At 38.7% G+C, this 23,856-nt stretch overlaps 1 protein-coding gene across 1 annotated transcript in view; it reads right to left on the reverse strand.

The window, feature by feature from the left end:
• Positions 1–23,856, reverse strand: part of LOC122559261 (ras GTPase-activating protein 1) — a 197,249-nt gene that overhangs the window by 139,674 nt on the left and 33,719 nt on the right. Inside the window, exons 2-3 of the mRNA XM_043708645.2 lie at positions 5,369–5,521; positions 1,630–1,765 (exon numbers count right to left, since the gene is read on the reverse strand). Of these exons, the coding sequence (XP_043564580.2) occupies positions 1,630–1,765; positions 5,369–5,521 (289 nt within the window). The remainder of the gene's footprint in view (positions 1–1,629; positions 1,766–5,368; positions 5,522–23,856) is intronic.

Genomic DNA, 23,856 nt, shown 5'->3' on the forward strand with positions numbered 1-23,856 from the left:
TCTTGGTGACATTAAAGTGAGAATTGTCTTGCAGTAATAAGTAATCACATTTGATATGTCAACACCTCATATTCTAAATTACACCAATGCTATTTGACACCAATTTTCCAATTCTCTAACATTCAACTCTAATCCCCATAAATTTCACATGGTACTTATTTGCTTCCTAAAAATATCTTGTTTTCTAAGAAGCCTATTGTTTAACACAATCAATAAGATTACATGATCCCAAAAATGGTGTATAATGCATATTTCAGATCAGAAAAAAAACAGAAAATGTTAAAAATATTGGTACAGCCTTTCATCATTATGTTATAAGATGTAAATCCATATGGGACCCCATAATGCTCCCAATACACGAATGCACTTACCACACTCCAAAACCAGATGAGTTAGCTGAACTCTTTCATGGTGCCCTTTGATAATTCACTAAATGTTCTGGTAGACAAGCAATGCAAGGACAGAGTTGTGTTTATGCAAGGTTCAAAACTAATGGGTTAAATTTTGCTCAAGATGCCAATAATTCACTGAACTAAACAGATTTTCTGTGGATTTTGCACTAGAACTTACTATAATACCCATGCATGGAATGGGGGTCCTGTGTGAATAGAACAATAAACCATATTTGCTTAACAATCTTTCAATTTGATTGGTTAATGAAGAGAGAACAGTTTCAACTTGGAAGTACAAATTATAAGATTAATTTAATAAATAATGTACAAAGAATAAATTAAAAGAAAAAATATGGTTTGAAGAGAAGAAAAATGTTTTAAACAAAATTTTTAATCTCCAGCAATAAATATAATCTGAAAGAATGAGCCTTCACACATGTAAAAGTTTAGTTTTAGTGCCAAAGAAGTTGTTTCATTGTATTTAAGACTTAATGCACTTCCAAAAATTAACCTACACTGACAAGACAAAACTACTTCTGCTGAACCTTGCATCCATCTATCACACAAGTACAGAAACTTCAAACATTTCAATTACATTACCATACCAATTCTCCTCAGTAAGATATCATGACCATATAGCACCATTTCACCAGACAAACTAGAAATGGTTAATTATTTCTGCATTCGTTGGACGTTGTCAGATTTACATTTTAACAAAAAAAACTGTTAGCTTCACCCTTATCTGGGCATCAAAATCCAACTTATTATAATAACGAAAAGGTCAAGAACGAAAAACTGTACCTGCACATTCACTGCATGACTTAATACACAATAATGATGTCTTGGCAGCATATAGCTAATTTTCATGCTGCAAACGTTCGGAACCTATTATACAAAATCCCCTCTATCTCACATCCGTTTTTGCATCTGGGTTGAAAAGTTAAAATGGACAATAAAGAAAAAGAAAGAATGAAGGTAGAAGGGACAAAGAGCAAGAGCAAAAATTAAAAGAAAGCTGAAGTGGGGTTCAAAAATGATAAATTAATAAAATAACTTGTAGAGCAACATCTAATAAGACACAGAATAAGGAGGGAAGAAAACACAAGTGAGTGCATGAGTAGACCACAAAAAACGATCCGATGGACCTCTTCATATATAAAGCTTTTCATTTATAAATCAAAATTTCTGTTTTACATTGGTCCACAAACTCTTCTCAATTATGAACTAACGCATTTACCTCTGGGGGTGCGACTGGAAACAGAAGCTTCTCTCCTTTTAATAAACAGGACACATGGCTGTAGTAACCTATCAAATCTGAGAGCGAAGAAAATCGTCGTCCACCAATGTAATAATCACCGCACATTGCAATTATCCTAGAATGAGTATTAAGATCACAAAGTTATAAAATTAATTTGATTCACAATTGCCACAGACGTATGTCATTAATTTTCCCAATGGAAAATGATGTTGAGGCAATAATTTGACATATATAGAAACTCAGTCGCAAAACAGGTTGAGTTGCCTTCAATAAAATTATTAGATTTTCTGCCAGAAGTAGTTAAAAAGAAATTGAAGGATTAGACAATGCCGTTTGTCAAGCAAGCTGGATTCTCACTCTTCAAGCCAAAATAAGCTTTCACATCTAGACTTTGCCACCAAGAAAAACAAAAGGACTAACAGCAAAATGCAACACTCTCAAATTGCTACAGCAGCCCAAAAAATCTGAAACTTCATATTACAGATATCAATATGAAAAGCACCTAAATGCACATTTTAATGATATACAATTAACTTAAAGTAATAAAGCTCATTTTTAAAAATGTTCCTAACCTAAAAAGAGCCAAGACCAATGCATGTCAATTAACACAGCAGAAATAAGACTGTGACTGGTTCACATCCCAAAGAAATGTTAATAAAAGAGCAGAAATACTTTTGTAGATGGGAGATTAATTGTAAAGACTTTTCCTTTATATTTTTCTTTACTGTTGATTGTTGATTGAAATAGAAAAATAATAATTTTAGTAGTCACAGGTGAGGTGCTGGAAGACTTGAGGTTGGCTAACGTGATGTCACTATTTAAGAAAGGTGGTAAGGACAAGCCAGGAAACTATAGACCAGTGAGCCTGACGTCGGTGGTGGGCAGGTTGTTGGAGGGAATCCTGAGGGACAGGATTTACCTATATTTGGAAAGGCAAGCTCTCATTAGGGATACTCAACATGGCTTTGTGCGTGGGAAATCATGTCTCACAAACTTGATTAAGTTTCTGGAAGAAGCAACAAAGAGAATTAATGAGAGCAGAGCAGTAGATGTGATCTATATGGACTTAAGTAAGGCGTTCGACAAGGTTCCCCATGGAGACTGATTAGCAAGGTTAAATTTCATGGAATACAGGGAGAACTAGCCATTGATACAGAACTGGCACAAAAGGTAGAAGACAAAAGATGATGGTGGAGGGTTGTTTTTCAGTCTGGAGACGTGTGGCCTGTGGTGTTTCACAAGAATCGGTGCTGGGTCCACTACTTTTCGTCATTTATATAAATGATTTGAATGTGAGCATAACAGATATAGTTACTAAGTTTGTAGACCACACCAAAATTGGAGGTGTAGTCGGCAGTGAAGAACGTTACCTCAGATTTCAACGGAATATTGATTAGATGGGCCAATGGGCTGAGGAGTGGCAGATGGAGTTTAATTTAGATAAATGCAAGGTGCTGCATTTTGGGAAAGCAAATCTTAGCAGGACTTATACTCTTAATGGTAAGATCCTAGGGAGTGTTGCTGAATAAAGTGACCTTGGAGTGCAGGTTCATAGCTCCTTGAAAGTAGAGTCGCAGGTAGATAGGATAGTGAAGGCGGCGTTTGGTATGCTTTCCTTTATTGGTCAGAATATTGAGTACAGGAGTTGGGAGGTCATGTTGCGGCTGAACAGGACATTGGTTAGGCCACTGTTGGAATATTGCATGCAATTCTGGTCTCCTTCCTATCAAGACGATGTTGTGAAACATGAAAGGGTTCTGAAAAGATTTAAACGGATGTTGCCAGGGTTGGAAGATTTGAGCTATAGGGAGAGGTTGAATAGGCTGGGGCTGTTTTCCCTGGAGTGTTGGAGGCTGAGGGGTGACCTTATTGAGGTTTATAAAATCATGAGGGCATAGATATGATAAATAGACAAGGTCTTTTCCCTCAGGATGGGGAGTCCAGAACTAGAGGGCATAGGTTTAGGGTGAGGAGGAAAGATATTAAAAAAAAATCTAAGGGCAACCTTTTCAGGTACGTGTATGGAATGAGGTGCCAGAGGAAGTGGTGGAGGCTAGTACAATTGCAATATTTAAAAATCATCTGGATGGGTATATGAATAGGAAGGGTTCGGAGGGATATGGGCAGTGTGCTGGCAGGTGGGACGAGATTGGGTTGGGATATCTGGTCGGCATGGATGAGTTGGACCAAAGGGTTTGTTTCCATGCTGTACATCTCTATGACGCGAAAGCCAACGTTTGTTGAGGTAGCTTAACCTTTCAAATAATGTAAACTGGCACTCACTGTAACTGCTGTTTATACAATTGCTGGTTCAAGCTCTATTAAAAAAAAATGTTTGTAGACAAGCTGGAGCCAAGAGCTGTGTACAAATGGAGATTCAGCAGGCAATAAGTAGCTGATTGATAACTGGTCATTAGTCCATAGTCCAATGACAAAGACCTTCTGCCTGTCAACAACAATGTGATTGGCTTCCATATAACTGAACAGTTTGGGGCGGTGAACAAGATGGGGAGAAGCCATCAGATCGCCTCAAGAACAGGTGCTGTCTCTGTTCTCAGCAGTAAAAAAAATTAGAACATTAATATATTTCCTGTTGCTGTAAGCTGTGGCTTTTACTTAAGAAGTCACAGTCCTTTAATAAGTGTGAACCAGTCACCCTGTGCCTCCTGCAAAGAAGTGATAACATCCGTAGAAGGAAATCTAAAAGCAGTACTGTGAGAAGCCCAAGAATCATCTCAGCAAATCCTGCTAACAAGGACGACTGCTTTTCCAGTCTTTCCCTCAGACCATAACATCCATTTTTTTTCCTGCTTCTGTCTACACGCATGTATGGAGTTGGAACTTAAAGGGGGGCTGGAGCTTTAACTCGTAGAGTTATATACCAACGGTTCATAATTTCTTGCCTCTAGCTGGAGTCTTTTTTTAATATAAGAAATGATAATTCTTGTTTATTACAGAAACCTGCTCCATGCTTTCTGTCCATCTGGGTCTGAAAATTAAGTCAGTCAGGAATTCTGTGAGATTTTAAAAATATTTAACTTTTGGGATGACTCTCGGAACAGCAAGTCTTGATTACTAGCACATTATTTTTATATACTTCAGTGAGATAATCAGATTTTCAGTTCTATAGGTAAGTTTATTTGGTGGAAGATTGAAGGAGATCCACGAAACAGATCTGCAACCTCAATAGTTGGAAATTACTCTTGCAAATGAAGTAAGTATCCTATTCAATGTTTTTCTACAAGATATTATTTTGTGTTTCAATACTCTTTTAGGTGCCACATCAACATGTTTGATTAAAGTCTAACAAGTACTAAATTCTTTACAATCTACAATATCCATGAAAATTAAGGGCCAATTCGAAATAATTTCAAATAATCAATGTTCTTGACATAAGTCTTAATAAAAACTCATCAAATAAATCCTTGACTTTGAAAGCAGATATAAGCAAGTCCAAATGACTTGTAAAAAAAGTTCCCAAATTAGTTAGAACTCAGCAGTGTGACCAACGCTACACTGCATTTTCATTAAGATTGGTGAACTAGCATCAGTTTTAAAAACATATCTACTCTATTAAAAAACAGGAGCTAAGTTACATATAATTGTAATTTTCAAGGAAACAGACACAATATGTTCATATAGCCCCATCCCACTTTCCATCTAATCCCTCCACAAACCCCAACATTAATTGCAGATATAAAAATGTTAAACATATCACCTGAAATGATTGACCAAGCCTGTTTTACTTAGAAACGAAAGCACAAATGAACCTGGTCTTCGATCACTTTCCCTGATGAGATAGCTTCCTGATCGGCCTGCCTGACAAAGCCGCTCTTCAGCGATTGTACGATCCAGCTTTCCATGATACCACCTGAAACAGTTAAATGAATAAATGCTCTTAGACTGCACCACAAACTGCAGACAATATGATTAATGTAGTAGCTCTAGACAGACATTAGTTGAAGACACCTTTTCTTAATAATCAATTTGAAGGAATCTATAGTCAGGAAATCACTACAAATATTTGCATATTTTGACAGATGTTTTTCAGTACAGATTTTAACCACCAATTTCTTTTTGTCCAACAATGATTCTTTCTATAAGTTTATCATCAAACTCAGATGCCACTAAAATATCACACCAGACAAGAATAATTAATATTACATATATTCATCATTGTAGAAAATCTGGCAATTTTACATACGCATCTTTCAGGATTAAACTAATTAATTCTTTGAGAGGAATAAATCTCCAGCATAAAAAATGATGCAACATGAAAAGTGGAGCTATTGAAGATATGTCATAGTAAACTATCTCAACTTGGAACGTGAAAGTATGGATAATGAATATGGAAGCCAAACTTCTAATACCCTTCATTCTCAAAATTCCATATCTGAAAGTACACAAAAATAATATACAAGTTGGTAAACAATAAAATTTAACATGAGATGTTAGAATGGGTAAAAATAAGCTCTGAATACAATATTGATGACAGTAATGCAGGAGCTCGGTGGAGGGGTGGAGAATACTGATTACACTATCCACCTACCACTGGTCATGTTGTTAATAATTTAGATTTTGTTTTAAATTGCAGAAGTTGATTAAATTTGTACGTCGTGACAAATCAAATGTGATAATGGAATCAAAGGCTTAAAATTATAGAATGACCTCAAGCAAGATATATGGGTGAGTAGAAATGAAACAATGACCAATTAAACTAATACAAACTAGTGTAAGGTACTACACAATGGAAGGAAATGGATATGATGCTGAAACGTCCTCGCATGAAGTTGAAATAGGTCTAGTAAGTGTTGACAGACTCAACTTGCCAAGTAAGTCCCAGCAGAATATACCAGCTTTTAGCACAGAGTCAGAACTAAAGCCAGAGGGAGTAATAATTCTGCCACGGTCTTTCCCCAACTCATTTCTATAATTCGTTATAGCTTCACTCCAACTCATCCCATCCGATGCCATCCTCTTAACCAATCCCCTTTAACAGTTGTTCTTTCAACACCATTCTCAAAATTTTCTTACTAAACTCTTTGCTACTTCTTTTTATCCATTAGCCCACACAAAATACACTGCTATCCAAGCTTTAAGTCACCCCTCACATTTCTATTTCTTGTTATGTCTCTGTAATGTGCCTTGGAAGGACTTTGTGCATCAGACAGATGCTATATAAATAGGGAATTGCTATTTAGCGAATTATATCTTATTTGTATCAAAGGCTAAAATAAATCATGCTACACTTGGAAAGAGTCTCAATGATGGCCCATTAGCTTAAAATATGTACTAATTTTATTTGAAAGGTCTCCTGGCCAGTTTCCCATCCTCCTAAGAATGCAAAACAGTAGGCAATAGACATTTAGCTCCTTCAGCCTTCAGAGTAGGATTATGGTTGGCTTCTAACTCAACTCCACATTCTTACTCAGTTCCTATCTTGCCATCTTTCCATTCCCAAAATTCCATTTATGTGCAAGAATAAACTACTTGGCCTCTCAAGCCTCCTCTGTAATTTGATAAGATTGTGACTGATGTAATCAAATTATATTACTGCCTACCCCCATCAAGAATCTACCTACCTCTCCGTTAAAACCTCTCTTCTTCAAAAGCAGAAGCAACAGCATTTGAAAGACTCATGACCTCAAGAAAAAAATTCTCCTTATTGATATCTTAAATCATGATCACTGGTTCCAAATTCTCCCAGAAAAGGAAACCTGTTTTCCAATCCATTCATTCAAGATGTTTTCAGAATCTTATGTTTCAATAAAGTTACCTCTGACTGCAAGTTCCAGTAAATGCAAGCATCACCTGTCCAACCTTTCTTCATCAAAATACCTGCCCATTCCAGATATTAGGCGAGAGTGAGTACTGCAGATGCTGGAGATTAGAGTCAAGAGTGTGGTGCTGGAAAAGCACAGCAAGTTTTGGGCTTCCTCCATCGCCACTCCCTTACCACCCGACGCCTGGAGGAAGACCGCCTCATCTTCCGCCTCGGGACCTTCCAACCCCATGGCATCAATGTGGATTTCACCAGTTTCCTCATTTCCCCTCCCTCCACCTTACCCCATTCCAACCTTCCAGCTCAGCACTGTCTTCATGACCTGTCCCAACTGTTCATCTTCCTTCCTACCTATCCGCTCCACCCTCCCCTCCGACCTATCATCTTTACCCCCACCTCCAATCACCTATTGCAATCTCAGCTACCTTCCTCATAGCCCATGCCCCTCCCATTTATCTCTCCATCTCAGAAGTTCCCAGCCTCATTCCTGATGAAGGAACATCGGTTTTCCTGCTCCTCGGATGCTGCCTGACCTGCTGTGCTTTTCCAGCACCACACTATCAACAATCTCAGATCAACAAATTTAGCAATCATTCCTTCCATCCTTTCATCCAAGTCATTTATACAAAGTGCAAACCGTTACGGTCCTAACATTAATGCTTGTTATATCTTGCAAATCAAAAAATGACCCACTTATGCTTGCTTTGTTTCTGCTTAATTCGCCAATACTCTAACAATGCCAACAGGTTATATCTTACATCACAAGTTTGGTATAGTACATGCTCAAATATCTTCTGGTAATCAGAGTACAATACAGCCACTAGTTTTCTGTTATTCATTGCATACAAGTCTTAAAGTTAAGTTAGACATGATTTCCTTTCCACAAACCATACAGACTCAGGCTGACTAACTTGAACATTTTGAAGTACAGTTGGTTCTGATATAACACAATATTTCCATTCTCACGTAATAGTTGTACCATTTAAACCAGTGGGGCCAGAATCACGTTATAGCCAACACAGGTAAGGAAAGTTTGCATTCTCTGAGTAAAAGTCTAAATTCTTCAATCGTGTTAAAGCCAATTTGATGTTGAAGAAATATACTTTATAGCAGTACAAATTGTACCCCCTATAATTTTTTGTTTTAATAATAGCCTTTTCTCCCATATCAGATGTTAAGCTAACTGCCCTTGCAGTTCCTGCTTTCAGTCTCCCTTTTTGAATAAAAGGAGTTGTTTCCCTATTTCCAAACTAATGGAACCTTTCCTGAAACTCTGGAATTTTAGAAAATTAAAACCAGCGCATCAACTAAAGCCACTTCTTTTAAGACTCTAAGTTGAAGTTCATCAAGAATTGTCAGCCTGCAGTTCCAACAATTTGCTCAGTACCACTTACCTAGTGACTGTAAATTTCTTTAGTTCCTCTCCCCCTTCCACTTCTTGATTGACAGCTCTTTCTTTACTTGTATCCTCAGTGAAGACTGATGCACAGATCTTGTTCTGTTCATTTGCCATCCCTTATTTTCCTTTACTAACTTCCCAAACTAAATTTTCTACAGGATCATTTGCCTTCCCACTTGCATGTTGTAACAGTTAGTTTACTTTACAGTACCTCTGAGGAAGTTTATCAAATCCACTTTGGTTTGATTTAGACAGCTTGCGTCACACACATGCAAATTTGTAACTACATACAATGAATTTCTAAACTGCAAGTACGTAAAGAATCATGGTACAGTCTTTTCCATCCTTACGATGGATTGTTTAAATTTTGCTTAAACACCTCGAAATTACAATCTAATCAAAGAACAGTTTCAGATGAAATATCTTATACAAAGTTGTATGATCAGCATCTAAAGATTTTACAGCAAATAAAAAGGACAGAGTCCAATGAATGAAATAGGATAAAGTTCCTCCTCTGTTCCAGAAATATACCTCCACATCACCACAAACATAATGCATTGCAACCAATATAGTTTTACTAAAGGCAGAGGCTTTTGAGTGACAGGCGAAAGATCTAAGAACTCAATGGATAGATTCAGGGGACCTGGGAATACAGTAAAATGAAGAACACCAGTTCTGAAGAAGGGACACTGGATTCAAAATGTTAACTCTTGATTACAGAGGAACCTCGATTATCCAAAGGACACAGGCAGGCAGTATTTCATTCGGTTAATCAAATTGATGATAATCGAATGTCGGATAAAATAGTTTAGCCGAGCATCGAGATTTTGTGATCTTGCTGGATAATTCGATATTGGGATAATCAAATGCCGAATAATTGAGGTTCCTCTGTAATTTCCACAGGTGTTGCCAGACCTGCAACTTCTGATTTCCAGCATTCATAGTTCTTTCGATTGTTTTGCTTGGTGTTAAAACCTAGATATAGTTTGAACATTAATTTACTGAACAAATTTTAAGACTGAATTTATAAAAGGTCTCTAAAATCACTTAAGGTTCAATAGTACCATTAAGTTAGAAGTGGCTATTTTTACATGAACATCTATGTTTCTAGGCATAGAGCAATATGCATAATAAAAACAACAGCATCGCTTCCAAAACATCATACAATGCTTTCCACTCAACTTTCTTCGCTATGGAATTCCATTTTTTATCAAAAATCAGACAGGCTATCAAATTTAAATACACTATGCAGACAAAATCATGAAATCCATTTTTATGAACGTTACCGCAAAATACAAATTTTCAAAATGTGATTTAAACAAGATTCACTGCAGCAAGTGCTGACATTTCCATTCAAGCTCCCCCAAACACTAAAAGCAAAAAAAAAATCAATAATCTATAATTCATGTTTTGGTTGCAGTTTTATACGAAGATTATCATTTAAGTTCACAAAATTTAAGCAATGCATATGCCCAAATTAGTCCTATAGGAAAACAAATCAAGCCAAGATTAACAGTATTGCTAAAATAAATGTGAAAGTTATAATATGCCACAGATATACTCTAAAAAACCATTAGCTAAAGCGGAAATCATGCATAATATTCAATTGCAAACACTACACGATTATATACACTAGAAATATATAACCATCGAGGTAAAGCTATTTTGAATCATGGTAAGAGAGAGAGAGGAACATCTAATTTAGCACAAATGATACAGAAACATAAAAATACTTATTAATCTATTTTATCAGAGAAGTATTCAACCACTGTGAAGTATTTTTATTGCAGTTATTATAGATGAGAAATTCTCACAACAAAGTATAACTTCTAATGAAAACAGGAATACTCCATTGCATTGTACATTTCTTTACATCCTTACAAAATTTCAAAATATTATCTTAATCAAAAGTAACTGACATCTTTGTTACCTGCCTCATCTGTGCACTGTACTAACTGCACTACAACTAAGCATGGAATTTGTCATTGTTACAAGGTGGCGAACTCAATCATGCAGCAGTTTGCAGGTTGGTAAATCAGCTTTATTAAAGCATCTCTGAAAGCATAATGTCAGAATTTATCATAATCAAAATGCAACAGAAATATACAAATTTTTAAAAAATTCTTAATGTCCGAGCACTGGCAAACAATATTAATTTCAATTGGTTTACTGAAAATTTTAATCCGAATAATTCATACAAAAACCTGAATCTCTGCCAAAAATAATAAGCAGTGCCTTCTTTTCATCTGAGATATTAATGCACAACGATTTATATTGTGGAGACTGAGCATACGTTCAATGTCCAATGTTCCAGGGTACATCAGTGTGTGATACTAATTAAGTACTTTTACTCTGTCACTTGATTATGAGAAACCATTCACTAGCTTTGTGGCAAAATGTATTGGATTATTTTCGTTTTGGAAAAATTGAAAAAAAAAGTAAGACACTGGTCTAAAATAGGAAATTGTTGCGACTTTAAGGCAAAATGCATTAAGCTGTCAAGAGACCATGTAAGCAATTGGGAACAGGCTGGAGTTAGAGGGGCAAATGGAATAGAGCATATATGTGAACAAAGATTTGCACATGCAGGAAGACAGAACAGAAGCAGGCAAACTACTTCAGTTCTCATTTTGAATTTTTTTTTGAATTTTGAAAGTAGTGGTGAACGATTTAAGTAGTGCAAGCAGGGATAACATAATGGGTAGTGATAAAATTAATTACACTAAGTGGATGACCAACATCAATACAGAAATTGACCATTTCCAACACTGCAATAGTGGTATAAGAATATGGCAGAAGTGGGTACTTGTGGTGAAACGGTTAAAAATTATGTCCCAATACATGTGTGAATCTAACCGGAATGGAAGTGTTGCTTAGTCCCGTGTGAATCTTATTACACACCTCCCCGTGTGAATCTTCTTATCTGTATGTAACCAGAATGGAATGTGTTTTTTAGCCTTGCTCTGCTGTTCACATGAATGTTTATATCTGGAAAAGAGTATATCAGCTGGAAAAGTCTCCAGTTCGGGGAGTCTGCTCCGGGGTTACGTTTAACCGCCGAGCGTGGGTTGTTGGCAACCGCTCTACGAGAACTGACGGCTCCCAGTTCCGGTAACATGTAGAGTGAGTATAAGCCAGACCCGGGAGTCTGCTCCGGGGTTACGTTTAACCGCCGAGCGTGGGTTGTTGGCAACCGCTCTACGAGAACTGACGGCTCCCAGTTCCGGTAACATGTAGAGTGAGTATAAGCCAGACCCGTTGTAAGTATGAGACCTGGTTGTGGCGACGCTGCGGGGAATAAAATGCTCATATTCTAGCAGACTCGCCTCTTGGTCGTTTGTTCTGTGTCAGACTACTCTCCTACGAACCTGACCTTGAGAATTTTTTAAAACAGTACTGCAGATACTGAAATTAGAGTCAAGATTAGAATGGTGCTGCAAAAGCATACCAGGTCAGGCTGCATCAAAAGAGCAGGAAAAATTGACATTTCGTTCAAAAGCCCTTCATCAGGAATCTATTAGTAAAATATGTATAATTTATTTCTACTATTATATCTAACATGTATATCTATTAAAATATTTTAAAATATTTGAATTTGTTAAGTGTGTACAAAACAATTTTCTGATTCAGTACGTGGAAGTACCTACTACAGAAGGTGCAAAACTTGACTTATTCTTGGGAAATAAGGCAGGGCAGGTGACGGAGGTGTCAGTGGGGGAGCACTTTGGGGCCAGTGACCATAATTCTGTTCGATTTAAAATAATGATGGAAAAGGAAAGACCAGATCTAAAAGTTGAAATTCTAAATTGGAGAAAGGCCAATTTTGATGGTATTAGGCAAGAACTTTTAAAAGCTGATTAGGGGCAGATGTTCGCAGGTAAAGGGACAGCTGGAAAATGGGAAGCCTTCAGAAATGAGATAACGAGAATCCAGAGAAAGTATATTCCTGTAAGGGTGAAAGGAAAGGTTGGTAGGTATAGGGAATGCTGGATGACTGAAGAAATTGAGGGTTTAAGAAAAAGTAGGAAGCACATGTAAGGTATAGGAGAAAGTGAGGACTGCAGATGCTGGAGATCAGAGCTGAAAATGTGTTGCTGGAAAAGCGCAGCAGGTCAGGCAGCATCCAAGGAGCAAGAGAATCTACGTTTCGGGCCTGAAGAAGGGCTCATGCCTGAAACGTCGATTCTCCTGCTCCTTGGATGCTGCCTGACCTGCTGCCCTTTTCCAGCAACACATTTTCAGCTATTTAAGGTATAGGCAGGATACAAGCTGAAAATGTGTTGCTGGAAAAGCGCAGCAGGTCAGGCAGCATCCAAGGAGCAGGAGAATCGACGTTTTGGGCATGAGCCCTTCTTCAAGAATGAGGAAAGTGTGTCCAGCAGGCTAAGATAAAAGGTAGGGAGGAGGGACTTGGGGGAGGCGCGTTGGAAATGCGATAGGAGGTTAAGGTGAGGGTGATAGGCCGGAGTGGGGGTGGGGACGGAGAGGTCAGGAAGAAGATTGCAGGTTAGGAAGGTGGTGCTGAGTTCGAGGGTTGGGACTGAGACAAGGTGGGGGGGGGGGGGGGGGGAATGAGGAAACTGGAGAAATCTGAGTTCATCCCTTGTGGTTGGAGGGTTCCTAGGCGAAAGATGAGGTGCTCTTCCTCCAGCCGTCGGGTTGCTATGGTCTGGCGATGGAGGAGTCCAAGGACCTGCATGTCCTTGGTGGAGTGGGAGGGGGAGTAGATCAAATGGATCCTTAGAAGAGTATAAAGGAAGTAGGAGTATACTTAAGAGGAAAATCAGGAGGGCAAAAAGGGGACATGAGGCAGCTTTGGCAAATAGAATTAAGAAGAATCCAAAGTTTTTACAAATACATTAAGGACAAAAAGGTAACTAGGAAAACAATAGGGCCCCTCAAAGATCAGCAAGGCAGCCTTTGTGCGGAGCCGCAGAAAATGGGGGATATACTAAATGAGTATTTTGCATCAGTATTACTGTGGAAAAGGATATGGAAGATACAGATTGCAGGGAAATAGATGGTGACATCTTTCAAAATGTCCAGATTACAGAGGAGGAAGTGCTGGATGTCTTGAAACGGGTAAATCCCCATTCTAGGTATACCCTAGAACTCTGTGGGAAGCTAGAGAAGTGATTGCTGGGCCTCTTGCTGAGATATTTGTATCATCGATAGTCACAGGTGAGGTGCCAGAAGACTGGAGGTTGGCTAACGTAGTGTGACTGTTTTAGGAAGGGTGGTAAGGACAAGCCAGAGAACTATAGAGCAGTGAGCCTAACATTGGTGGTGGGCAGGTTGTTGGAGGGAATCCTGAGGGTCAGGATGTATATGTATTTGGAAAAGCAAGGACTGATTACGGATAGTCAACATGGCTTTGTGCGGGGGAAATCATGTCTCACAAACTTGATTGAGTTTTTTGAGGAAGTAACAAAGAGGATTGATGAGGGCAGAGCGGTATATGAGATCTTTTTGGACTTCAATAAGGCGTTCAACAAGGTTCCCCATGGAGACTGATTAGCAACGTTAGATCTCACAGAATACAGGGAGAACTAGCCATTTGGATACAGAACTGGCTCAAAGGTAGAAGATAGAGTGTGATGGTGGAGGATTGTTTTTCAGACTGGAAGCCTGTGACCAGTGGAGTGCCACAAGGATTGATGCTGGGTCCTCTATTTTTAGTCATTTACATAAATGATTTGGATGCAAGCATAAGAGGTACAATTAGTAAGTTTGCAGATGACACCAAAATTGGAGGTGTGGTGGACAGCGAAGAGGGTTACCTCAGATTCCAACAGGATCTTGATCAGATGGGCCAATGGGCTGAGAAGTGGCAGATGGAGTTTAATTCAGATAAATGCGAGGTGATCCATTTTGGGAAAGCAAGTCTTAGCAGGACTTATACACTTAATGATAAGGTCGTTGAGAGTGTTGCTGAACAAAGAGACCTTGGAGTGCAGATTCATAGCTCCTTGAAAGTGGAGTTGCAGGTAGATAGGATAGTGAAGGGAGTGTTTGGTATGCTTTCCTTTATTGGTCAGAGTATTGAGTACAGGAGTCAGGAGGTCATGTTGCGGCTGTACAGGGCACTGGTTAAGCCACTGTTGGAATATTGCGTGCAATTCTGGTCTCCTTCCTATCGGAAAGATGTTGTGAAACCTGAAAGGGTTCAGAAAAGATTAACAAGGATGTTGCCAGGGTTGGAGGATTTGAGCTATAGGGAGAGGCTGTTTTCCCTGGAGCATCAGAGGCTGAGGGGTGACCTTATAGAAGTTTACAAAATTATGAGAGGCATGGATAGGGTAAATAGGCAAAGTTTTTTCCCTGGGGTCAGAGTCCAGAACTAGAGGGCATAGGTTTAGGGTGAGAGGGGAAAGATAGATATAAAAGGAACCTCAGTGCCAACCTTTTCATGCAGAGGGTGGAATGCGCTGCCAGAGGAAGTGGTGAAGGCTGGTACAATTGCAACATTTAACAGGCATTTGAGTGGGTATATGAATAAGAAGGGTTTTGAGGGATATGGGCCGGGTGCTGGCAGGTGGGACTATATTGGATTGGGATATCTGGTCGGCATGGACGAGTTGGACTGAAGGGTCTGTTTCCATTTCGTCCATCTCTGTGACTCTATGTCAATGGATCAGTACATTCCATGTAAGTTCCATTACAAAAGGGACTTCTAATGTAATGGATTAACATGGAGTTGTCAGCTACATTGCTAGCAATGTTAACACAATAATTGTGTTCAAATGTTTTGTACAAAAATCAAAATAATTGAAAATACAATGTTCTAAAGCAAACACCCAACTGTATTTCAAAAATTAAATTGATCTGAATCTTTATCCATATGCACAAAGAAGTAGCAGGGCAAGTTGTTTTAAAAATTACCATTTTCTGACATTTATAAATAGAAATATGGACGTAAATGCAAAGAGATCAAGGTACAGACTTACAATCACTGATCTGACCTTAGTTACAGTGCCATAGACAATTCACGGCATTATACTTCAAGAAACAGGTTGTGAAAACCAAGTGAGGAAGAATCAAATGACTCACTTGTCTTCCCTTTTCTTGTTCAACTCCAAGAACCCTTTTTCTTTGGAAAGGTTATGCTTGCCAATTTAAAGTTTACTTAATTTTTCATGGACTCTATCACAAAGAAAAACTATTCATGTTTTTGAGTTTAAATAAGTAAGAGTTTAGGTTTATAATATTTAACATAAATCCTGAGTAAATGATAAAATATGCCCAAACTTCAACAACACTCCAAGCTTGGCATCATTCAAGACAAAGCAGCCAGTTTGACTAGCACTCTGTTCATCATGAATACTGACTCCCTTCCCCACCAACGTATAGCTGCAACAGTGCATACCATCTTCGAAACACACTGCAGTATCTCACCAAAGTTAAAAGTTATACAACACTGGGTTATAGTCCAACAGGTTTATTTGGAAGCATTAGCTTTCAAAGTGCTGCTCCTTCATCAGGCACTGAAGAAGCAGTGTTCTGAAAGCTAGTGCTTCCAAATAAACCTGTTAGATTATAACCTGGCGTTGTGAGATTTTTAACTTTACATTCCAGTCCAACACCTGCACATCCAAATCATATCTCACCAAGGCTTTTTCCAAAAGACTTTCCAAACTCAGAAACTCTGGCTGGCTGAAAGGACAAGGGCAGCAGTTGCATGGAAACATCAGCACCTGCAAGTTCTTCTCAAAAGACATATACCATAGTAATCAGGAACATGGTTAAAATCCTAGAACTTTCTTCTAAACAGCACAGTCAGTGTATAAACACTAAGTGAATTGGAGGGATTCAAGAAAGCAGCTCGCCTCCCCCTCTCTGGGGAAAGTAGGATGTACTACAAAATTCTGACCATGTCAGCGATGCCCATGTCCTGTTAATTAATAAATAAGTATTGTTTCAGCTTAGACTGTTTAAACAGTACATCCCAAAGTTTTATCTTCTCTAATTAATAAATCTAATTTCTATTTAAACTAAATCACCATTGATGGTTTCTATTGCCTCTCTGGAGAGTATGCCCCAAAACATGACATTTATATTGCAATATTGATTCCTATGAATAGGTTTGAATTTTCCTGTACAAGCTCAGGCCAAAGTTTTCTGTTCCACTGCAACTGGGAATATGAATTAGCAATATGTCTCTACCTTTTCTATCCCAGTGGAAACATTCTCAATTTACCCAAAGCTTCTTCAATCTTTTCACCCTCTTGATCATTTCAATTGCACTCTTAAATTATTATTATGCATTGAGGGAAGAGAATACACTAACACCAGAAAAAAATAAAAGTTTTGCATGGATATAGTATTTATCTTAAACACTGTGCGTGTATCAATGTCTTGCAGTTAATCAAGTACTGTTGAAATGTTATCACTGTTGCAATCTACAAAATGCAGCAATCAATTTGCGCACAGCTAATTCCCACAAACTGCAACGGGATAGTAGTCAATGTATTTTTTTGTAATGTTGATTGAAGGAGAAATATTAGCCAAGATCTCAGGATCAAATGAGGGGAATCATGAGGGGGTATTGACTTCAAATTTGAAAAATAAGTAAATCCAGTGAGAGAATGAACTTTTCAAAATTGAGTACTGTGAGAGAGAAACAGGAGGAGAGGAGAGGAGAAGCAAGTGAGAGAATGAGACAAGACAGACGGGGACAGATAGAAAACATATGCATCACAGAGAGCAGGGGAGAGGTACAGAGGATGAGCAAGTAAGAGGGGAGGGAGAAAAGCACGAGTGAGTGAGAACAAGAGCGATATGTGAGCAAGAGACAGTGAAAGTGAGAAATGGAGAGACAGGGAGTGAGTGCAAGAGAAAGCCAGAGACACAAGGAGAACGCAATGAAACATTCATCCAGATATTCTGATCTATGCATAATCAAAGGCCAGAGAAACCCTAAAAGATGCACATCAGAACCCCTTAGAAATCCTGATTCAATGACTATGAGATAATTATCCCAGCGATATCGACTTCTGATAGTAATTACCCAACTTCTGGAACCATCTAAAACCTGGACATCTTATGAAGCTGTGACAATATCCCTACTTTTAGCATGGAGGCCTAGGTTTAAGTCCTACCCACTCTTGAGGGTGGGTGAGTAACATTGCTGAAAAGGTTGATTAAAAAATATAACACTTACCTCATCAGCCACTCACATGGCACCCTAAACACTTTATCGACATGCCTCATCCCCACAACTTTACAAGCAGCTTTGGATGTTTAAACTTTATTTACTGGAATACTAGTATCATAAAAAGGGAGCAAGGCTTCCACGAAGATTTCCCACATCTTTTTCTGTGAGGTTTCCTATTTCTGTAGACTTCTGCAGAATCTTTCATTGAATGAGGGGCCTGAATCTTTGCAGGTTAAGAACTGTGTTCTGTTTGCTCTGGGTTGGAAATGAGAAGTCCAAATCAAATCAAGAAAGAGAATTTAGGCCAGGTTTGTCAAAGAAATGTCAGAACAGTTTGACAAGTAATTAAGAATAGAGTAAAAGACAAAACATGGGAGTACTGGACTACACACAATTACTCTTTCACATGGACAAGATACCCAATGATCTCTCCTCTATGCTGCAAATTTCTATGCACAGAGCTACCTTCTTAAAAATTGTTCCTCTCACCAAATTTAAAAGCAAAACAGCACTTCAGAACTCATCACTATTAAATGATGATAATTGGGCTTGCCTTTAAATATTTTGAAGCACCATTAGAATTCATGAATCTTTTTGGCATTCCTGTTAGATTAATTGAAAAGGCTCCAAGAGACACCAGTTGGTTTAAATTCTTAAAGCACTTCTTCAATTTTCATACATAATGCAACCAAACATTCGTGCTGAGCAGTAAGACAAGTTATTATTGAAAATCTATGATTTGAGTAGAGTTTGTGCAGTACATGTAGTTCCTAGATTGAAAATAGCATAGGACTCAAATTAAAGTTATTGCATACTTGAAATGAAAATCTATAAAATATGTACATGCAGGAATTAATCAAAATCTGATTTTTTTTAATCACTTTAACAAATTGTTAGAATTCTGAATGGGATGTTTCACAAAACATTTACCAGTTGAAGAATGCATTTAAGAGGCATCAACAATTAGAAACAATACAGGTTACTGTTAGTTAACTGAAACGCAGAGGTGATAATTTCAGAGTTCTAATTCCAAAGGGGCAGACTGCTCAAGCATAAATTAAAAGTAGAAAATAAACATTTGGCTTTGTAACACCAACGATCAACAAGCTAAGTTAGAAATAATTCTTTGTCTACAGGTGTTTAGATGTTCAGAGGCAAAGTTTGCCATAATTAACAATCACACTTCTAAAACAATAATGCAAGAAGGCACAAAATGAAGGCAAATCTATCTGAAACCACATGATGTGCTGAAGCTAACTAGATTGCATATTAATCATTTCAGTGAATTCCTGAGTGGAATTCACGAAGTGCTGGAAAAATTAACAGTTTATTCAATTAAAAATTTAACTATTTTTCACAGAATCAGGAATTGACATCAAAAAGTTATTTCTAACATTACATCACAATTTTTAAATTGATACATTGTTTTCTTTTAAATTCATTCATGGGACACAGATGTTACTGGTTGGCTAACATTTCTAGCCTGTCCCTGCCTTTGAGTGAGCTGTCTTCTTGAACCACTGCAATCCACATGCCATTGGTTGACTCACAATATCTTTCGAAAGGGAGGTCCAGGATTTTGATAGAGCAACAGTGAAGGAATGGCAATACATTTCCAAGATAGGGTGGTGAGTGGCTGAGGGGGGAACGTACAGGTCGTAGTGTCCCTGTATATTTATTGCTGTCGTCTTTCAACTGGAAGGAGTCATGGGTTTGGAAGATCTTTGGCAAATTTCTGCAATACAGCTTGTACATAGTATACACTGCTGCTACCAAACATCAGTGGTGGAGGGAATGGATGTTAATGAATGTGGTGCTGATAAAGGGTAGATGTAGAAAGGATGTCCCCAATGATGACAGAGTCCAAAACCAGGGGTCAAAGTCTAAGGATACCATTTAGGATTAACAGGAGGAGGAATTTCTTCTCCCAGAGAGTGGTGAGCCCATGGAATTTGTACGACAGAAAGCAGTTGAGACTAAAACACTGTACGGTTTCAAGAAGGAGTTGGATATAGCATTTGGTAAAATGAATTCAGAGTAATCAAAGATGGAGGACAGGAAGAAATTGTGGCTGTAAGAGCTGTTCCTTTTTTTTTGAGATGTTTTAGGTGTTGGAGCCAATTTCCTCAAATTCCAGGAGCAGAAATTACTGTTTTATAAGTGGTTGCATTGTTTTGGAACTTCGGAGAAAAAGAGAGCAAAACCACAGTACTTTCAAAAGGAGGATGAGAGAACAATTACAACATCTAAAAAGGCATCTGGATGGGTATATGAATAGGAAGGGTTTCGAGGCATAAAGGGTTGGCAAATAGAACTCGATTAATTTAGGATATCTGGTCAGCATGGACGAGTTGGACCAAAAGGTCTGTTTTCATGCTACACATCTCTATGAACAAGGATATGGGGGAGAAGCAGAAACTGGTTAGTTGATACATTTTGTTTTAAAAGAAACACATTCATTCATGAGGTGTGGGCATCACTATCTAGGCCAGCATTTAGTGCTCACTGAAATTGGACAGCGGGTAGCTAGGGAAAGATTTGGGTCAGGTGTTGGGTCGGTTGTGGATCAGGTGTCAGGTCGGTTGTGGGTCAGGTGTCATATTTAGGCAACAGTAGGTGGAGATAAAAGTTTTCTTTTGCTAAAGGACATCAGTGAACTAGAGATGGGTTTTTACAACAATCAACAGTGGTTACATGATTGCCAAGAGGCTAGTTCTTTTTTCCAATCCAGATTTTACTGAATTCAGGTTTCACCATCTGCAATGGTGAGACTCAAATCTTGGATTAGTCAGGGACATGACCCTTAAACAAATGTCTCCCCAAGGGGCCAAAATATTGTACTGAGCAATGTTGTATCCAGATTCGCATATTCATAGAATCCCTAAGTGTGGAAACAGGTCATTTGGCCCCACAAGTCCACACCAACCCTCCAAAGAGTAACCCATCCAGACCCATTCCCCTACCCGATATTTTCTCTGACAAATGCACCTAACCTACACATCTCTGGACACTTTGGGCAATTTAGTATAGCCAATTAATCTTTGGACTGTTAACCATGTGTATACAAAAATATGCCATTTGTCTCACAATTTATATTTGTGAATATGACTTTTAATTGAGAGGTTAAAGTATTAAAATTAAGCTAAATGGAAAATCCTGATCGAGAAACTATTGCATTTACTTCAGGAATATTACTAAAAACAGGTTGAGAATTAACTACAGTTAGTTACCTCACATTCACAATACAAGATTAGAGGGAGAGAGTTGTAAATATTGGGACAATGAATGACTCATTTCTGGACTCCTGGGTACAGTCAGGTTATCACGTCGATACAAGAAGCTTAAAGCAAGGAATCTGGAAGAACTGTAAAATGCCAAACAGAAATTAATGTAGGTTGCAGAATTCAAGAGTAGCCTTGAAGGTAAAACAATTTGTTTGAGTTTCTAGTTGATTCATCCCAAAACATATCATGTTGCCATAAATGTTGTGATTCAAGGGGGAGCCTTGGATACAAGTAAGGTTATTTTGTTTAATTTATCAGCGTGTTTGCCTGTACCACAGACAACGAAGTTTGAGAACACAGGTAAATGTAGCTTTGATTTAGTGGAAAATTGCGTCTCATCAAATTGGGAAACCCAAAAGCAAATGAACAATCTGCTAGCCTGCATTTTAAGCAGAAAATATTAACTTCATTGTTCACCACATGAAACGTGGGTGGGACATCATGAGTGAAATACATCTGGGAGACTAGCTCTAGCTTGCAGCTAGTGTGAGTTTACAGTGGCCACAGAAAGCACTGTGAGGTTGGTAATGGAAAAAAAAGGTGGAAGGCCACAGTCAAAAGTTAAATGGATAGACACCCATGGATTATATCTGAGGAATAGATAAAATACTAAAGAAGAATTCATGCATATTCTCAAGGGGCAAGACATACATACATACTTCTGGGTTGGTTCCAGGAAAAGTGAAGGACCCTTCAAGATTCCACAAAAAATAAAATTGTGCATATAGCACTAAAGCTTATAAAACACTTTAATTTTTTTTAATCTACCCGTTTTGGGGTGTGGGCATCACTGCCTGGCCAGCATTTATTGCCCATTCTAGTTGCCCTTGGGAAGGTGGTAGTGAGCTGTCTTCGTGAATTGCTGCATTTCACCTGCTGTGGCTTGACGCATAATGGCATTAAGAAGGGAATTTCAGGATTTGACCCAGCGACAGAGAAGGAACAGCAATATATCTCTAAGTCAGGATGGCGAGTGGAAGTTGAAAGGCAGTCCTTGTCCTTCTAGATGGAAGTGGTCATGTGTTTTGAAGGTGCTGTCAGAGGATCATTTCTGCGAGATGGTACACACTGCTGATACTGAGTGTCAGTGATGGAGTGGATGCTCGTGAATGTAGTGCCAATCAAGAAGGCTACTTTATCCTGGGCGGTGTCAAGTTTCTTGAGTGTTGTTGGAGCTGCACTCATCTAGGCAAGTGAGAAGTATTCTATCACCGCCCTGACTTGTGCCTTGTACCTTGTAAATGGTGGACAGATGGGGTGTCAGGCGGTGTGTTAGTCATTGCAGTATTCAGAGCCTCTGATCTGCTGTTGTAGTCACTCTTCATGTGGTGAGTGCAGTCGATGGTCAATGATAACCCCCAGGATGTTAACAGTGGGGGAATTCAGTGATGGTGACACCAGTGAATGTCAAGGGGTGGCGGTTAGACTATCTCTAATTGGTGATTGTCATAGCCTGGCATTTGTGTGGCGTAAATGTTACTTACCACTTGTCAACCCAAGCCTGGATACTGTCCAGAACTTGTTGCATTTGAACATTTACTGCTTCAGTATCTGACAAGTCAGGAATGGTGCTGAACACTGCGCAATTATCAGCAAATATCCCCACTTCTGACCTTATGATGAAGCAGCTGAAGATGGTTGGGCTAGGACACTAATAAACTTCTGCAGAAATGTCCTGGTGCTGAGACGACCGATTTCCAACAATCATGATCATTTTGCAATGTGTCAGGTATGACTCTAACCAAAGGAGAGTCTGTCCCTAGATTCCCATTGATTCCAGTTTTGCCAGGGCTCCTTAATGCTGCACTTGGTTGAATGCAGCCTTGATGTCAAGGGCTGTCACTCTTACCTCACCCCTAGAATTCAGATCTTTTGTCCATGTTTGAACCGAGTGGTCCTGGCAGAACACAAACTGGGCTTCACTGAGCAGATGCTGCTTGATAGCATTGTTGACAATCTTCCATCATTTTACTGATTATTGAGAGTAACTAGTAAAGTTGAGACAGTAACTAGTAAAGTTGAATTTGTCCTGTTTTTATTTACACAGGAACCTCAATTTTCTGTCATTTGGCTATCCGGCAAGGTCGCAAGGTCCTGATGCTTGGCTAAGCTATGCTATCCGGCATTTGATTATCCGGAATTCAATTAACTGAACGAAATACTCCCCACCTGTGTCCTACGGATAATTGAGGTTCCACTGTACAGGACATACTTGGACAATTTTCCACATTGTTGGGTAGATATCAGTGTGTAACTGTACTGGAACAATTTGGCTAGGGTAGCAGCAAGTTCTGGAACACAAATCTTCAGTACGATTGGTGGAATGTTGTCAGGGTTTGTAGCCTTTGCAGTATCCATTACGTGATATTAAAAAACAGTTGAAGGCAGAGTGAATTGAATTGGCCAAAGACTGGTATCTGTAATGCTGGGGACAACTGGAGGAGGCGGAAACAGATCATCCACTCTGCACATCTAGCTGAAGATTGCTGCAAAAGCTTCAATCTTATCTTTTGCACTGATGTACTGGGCTCTTCAATCATTGAAGATGGGGATATTTGTGGAGCCTTATCCTCTAGCGAGCGTTTAA

Source organism: Chiloscyllium plagiosum, unplaced genomic scaffold (genome assembly GCF_037043375.1).
Source record: "Chiloscyllium plagiosum isolate Xiang-an unplaced genomic scaffold, Cpla_swu_hap1 HiC_scaffold_2, whole genome shotgun sequence".
Lineage (NCBI taxonomy): Eukaryota > Metazoa > Chordata > Chondrichthyes > Orectolobiformes > Hemiscylliidae > Chiloscyllium > Chiloscyllium plagiosum.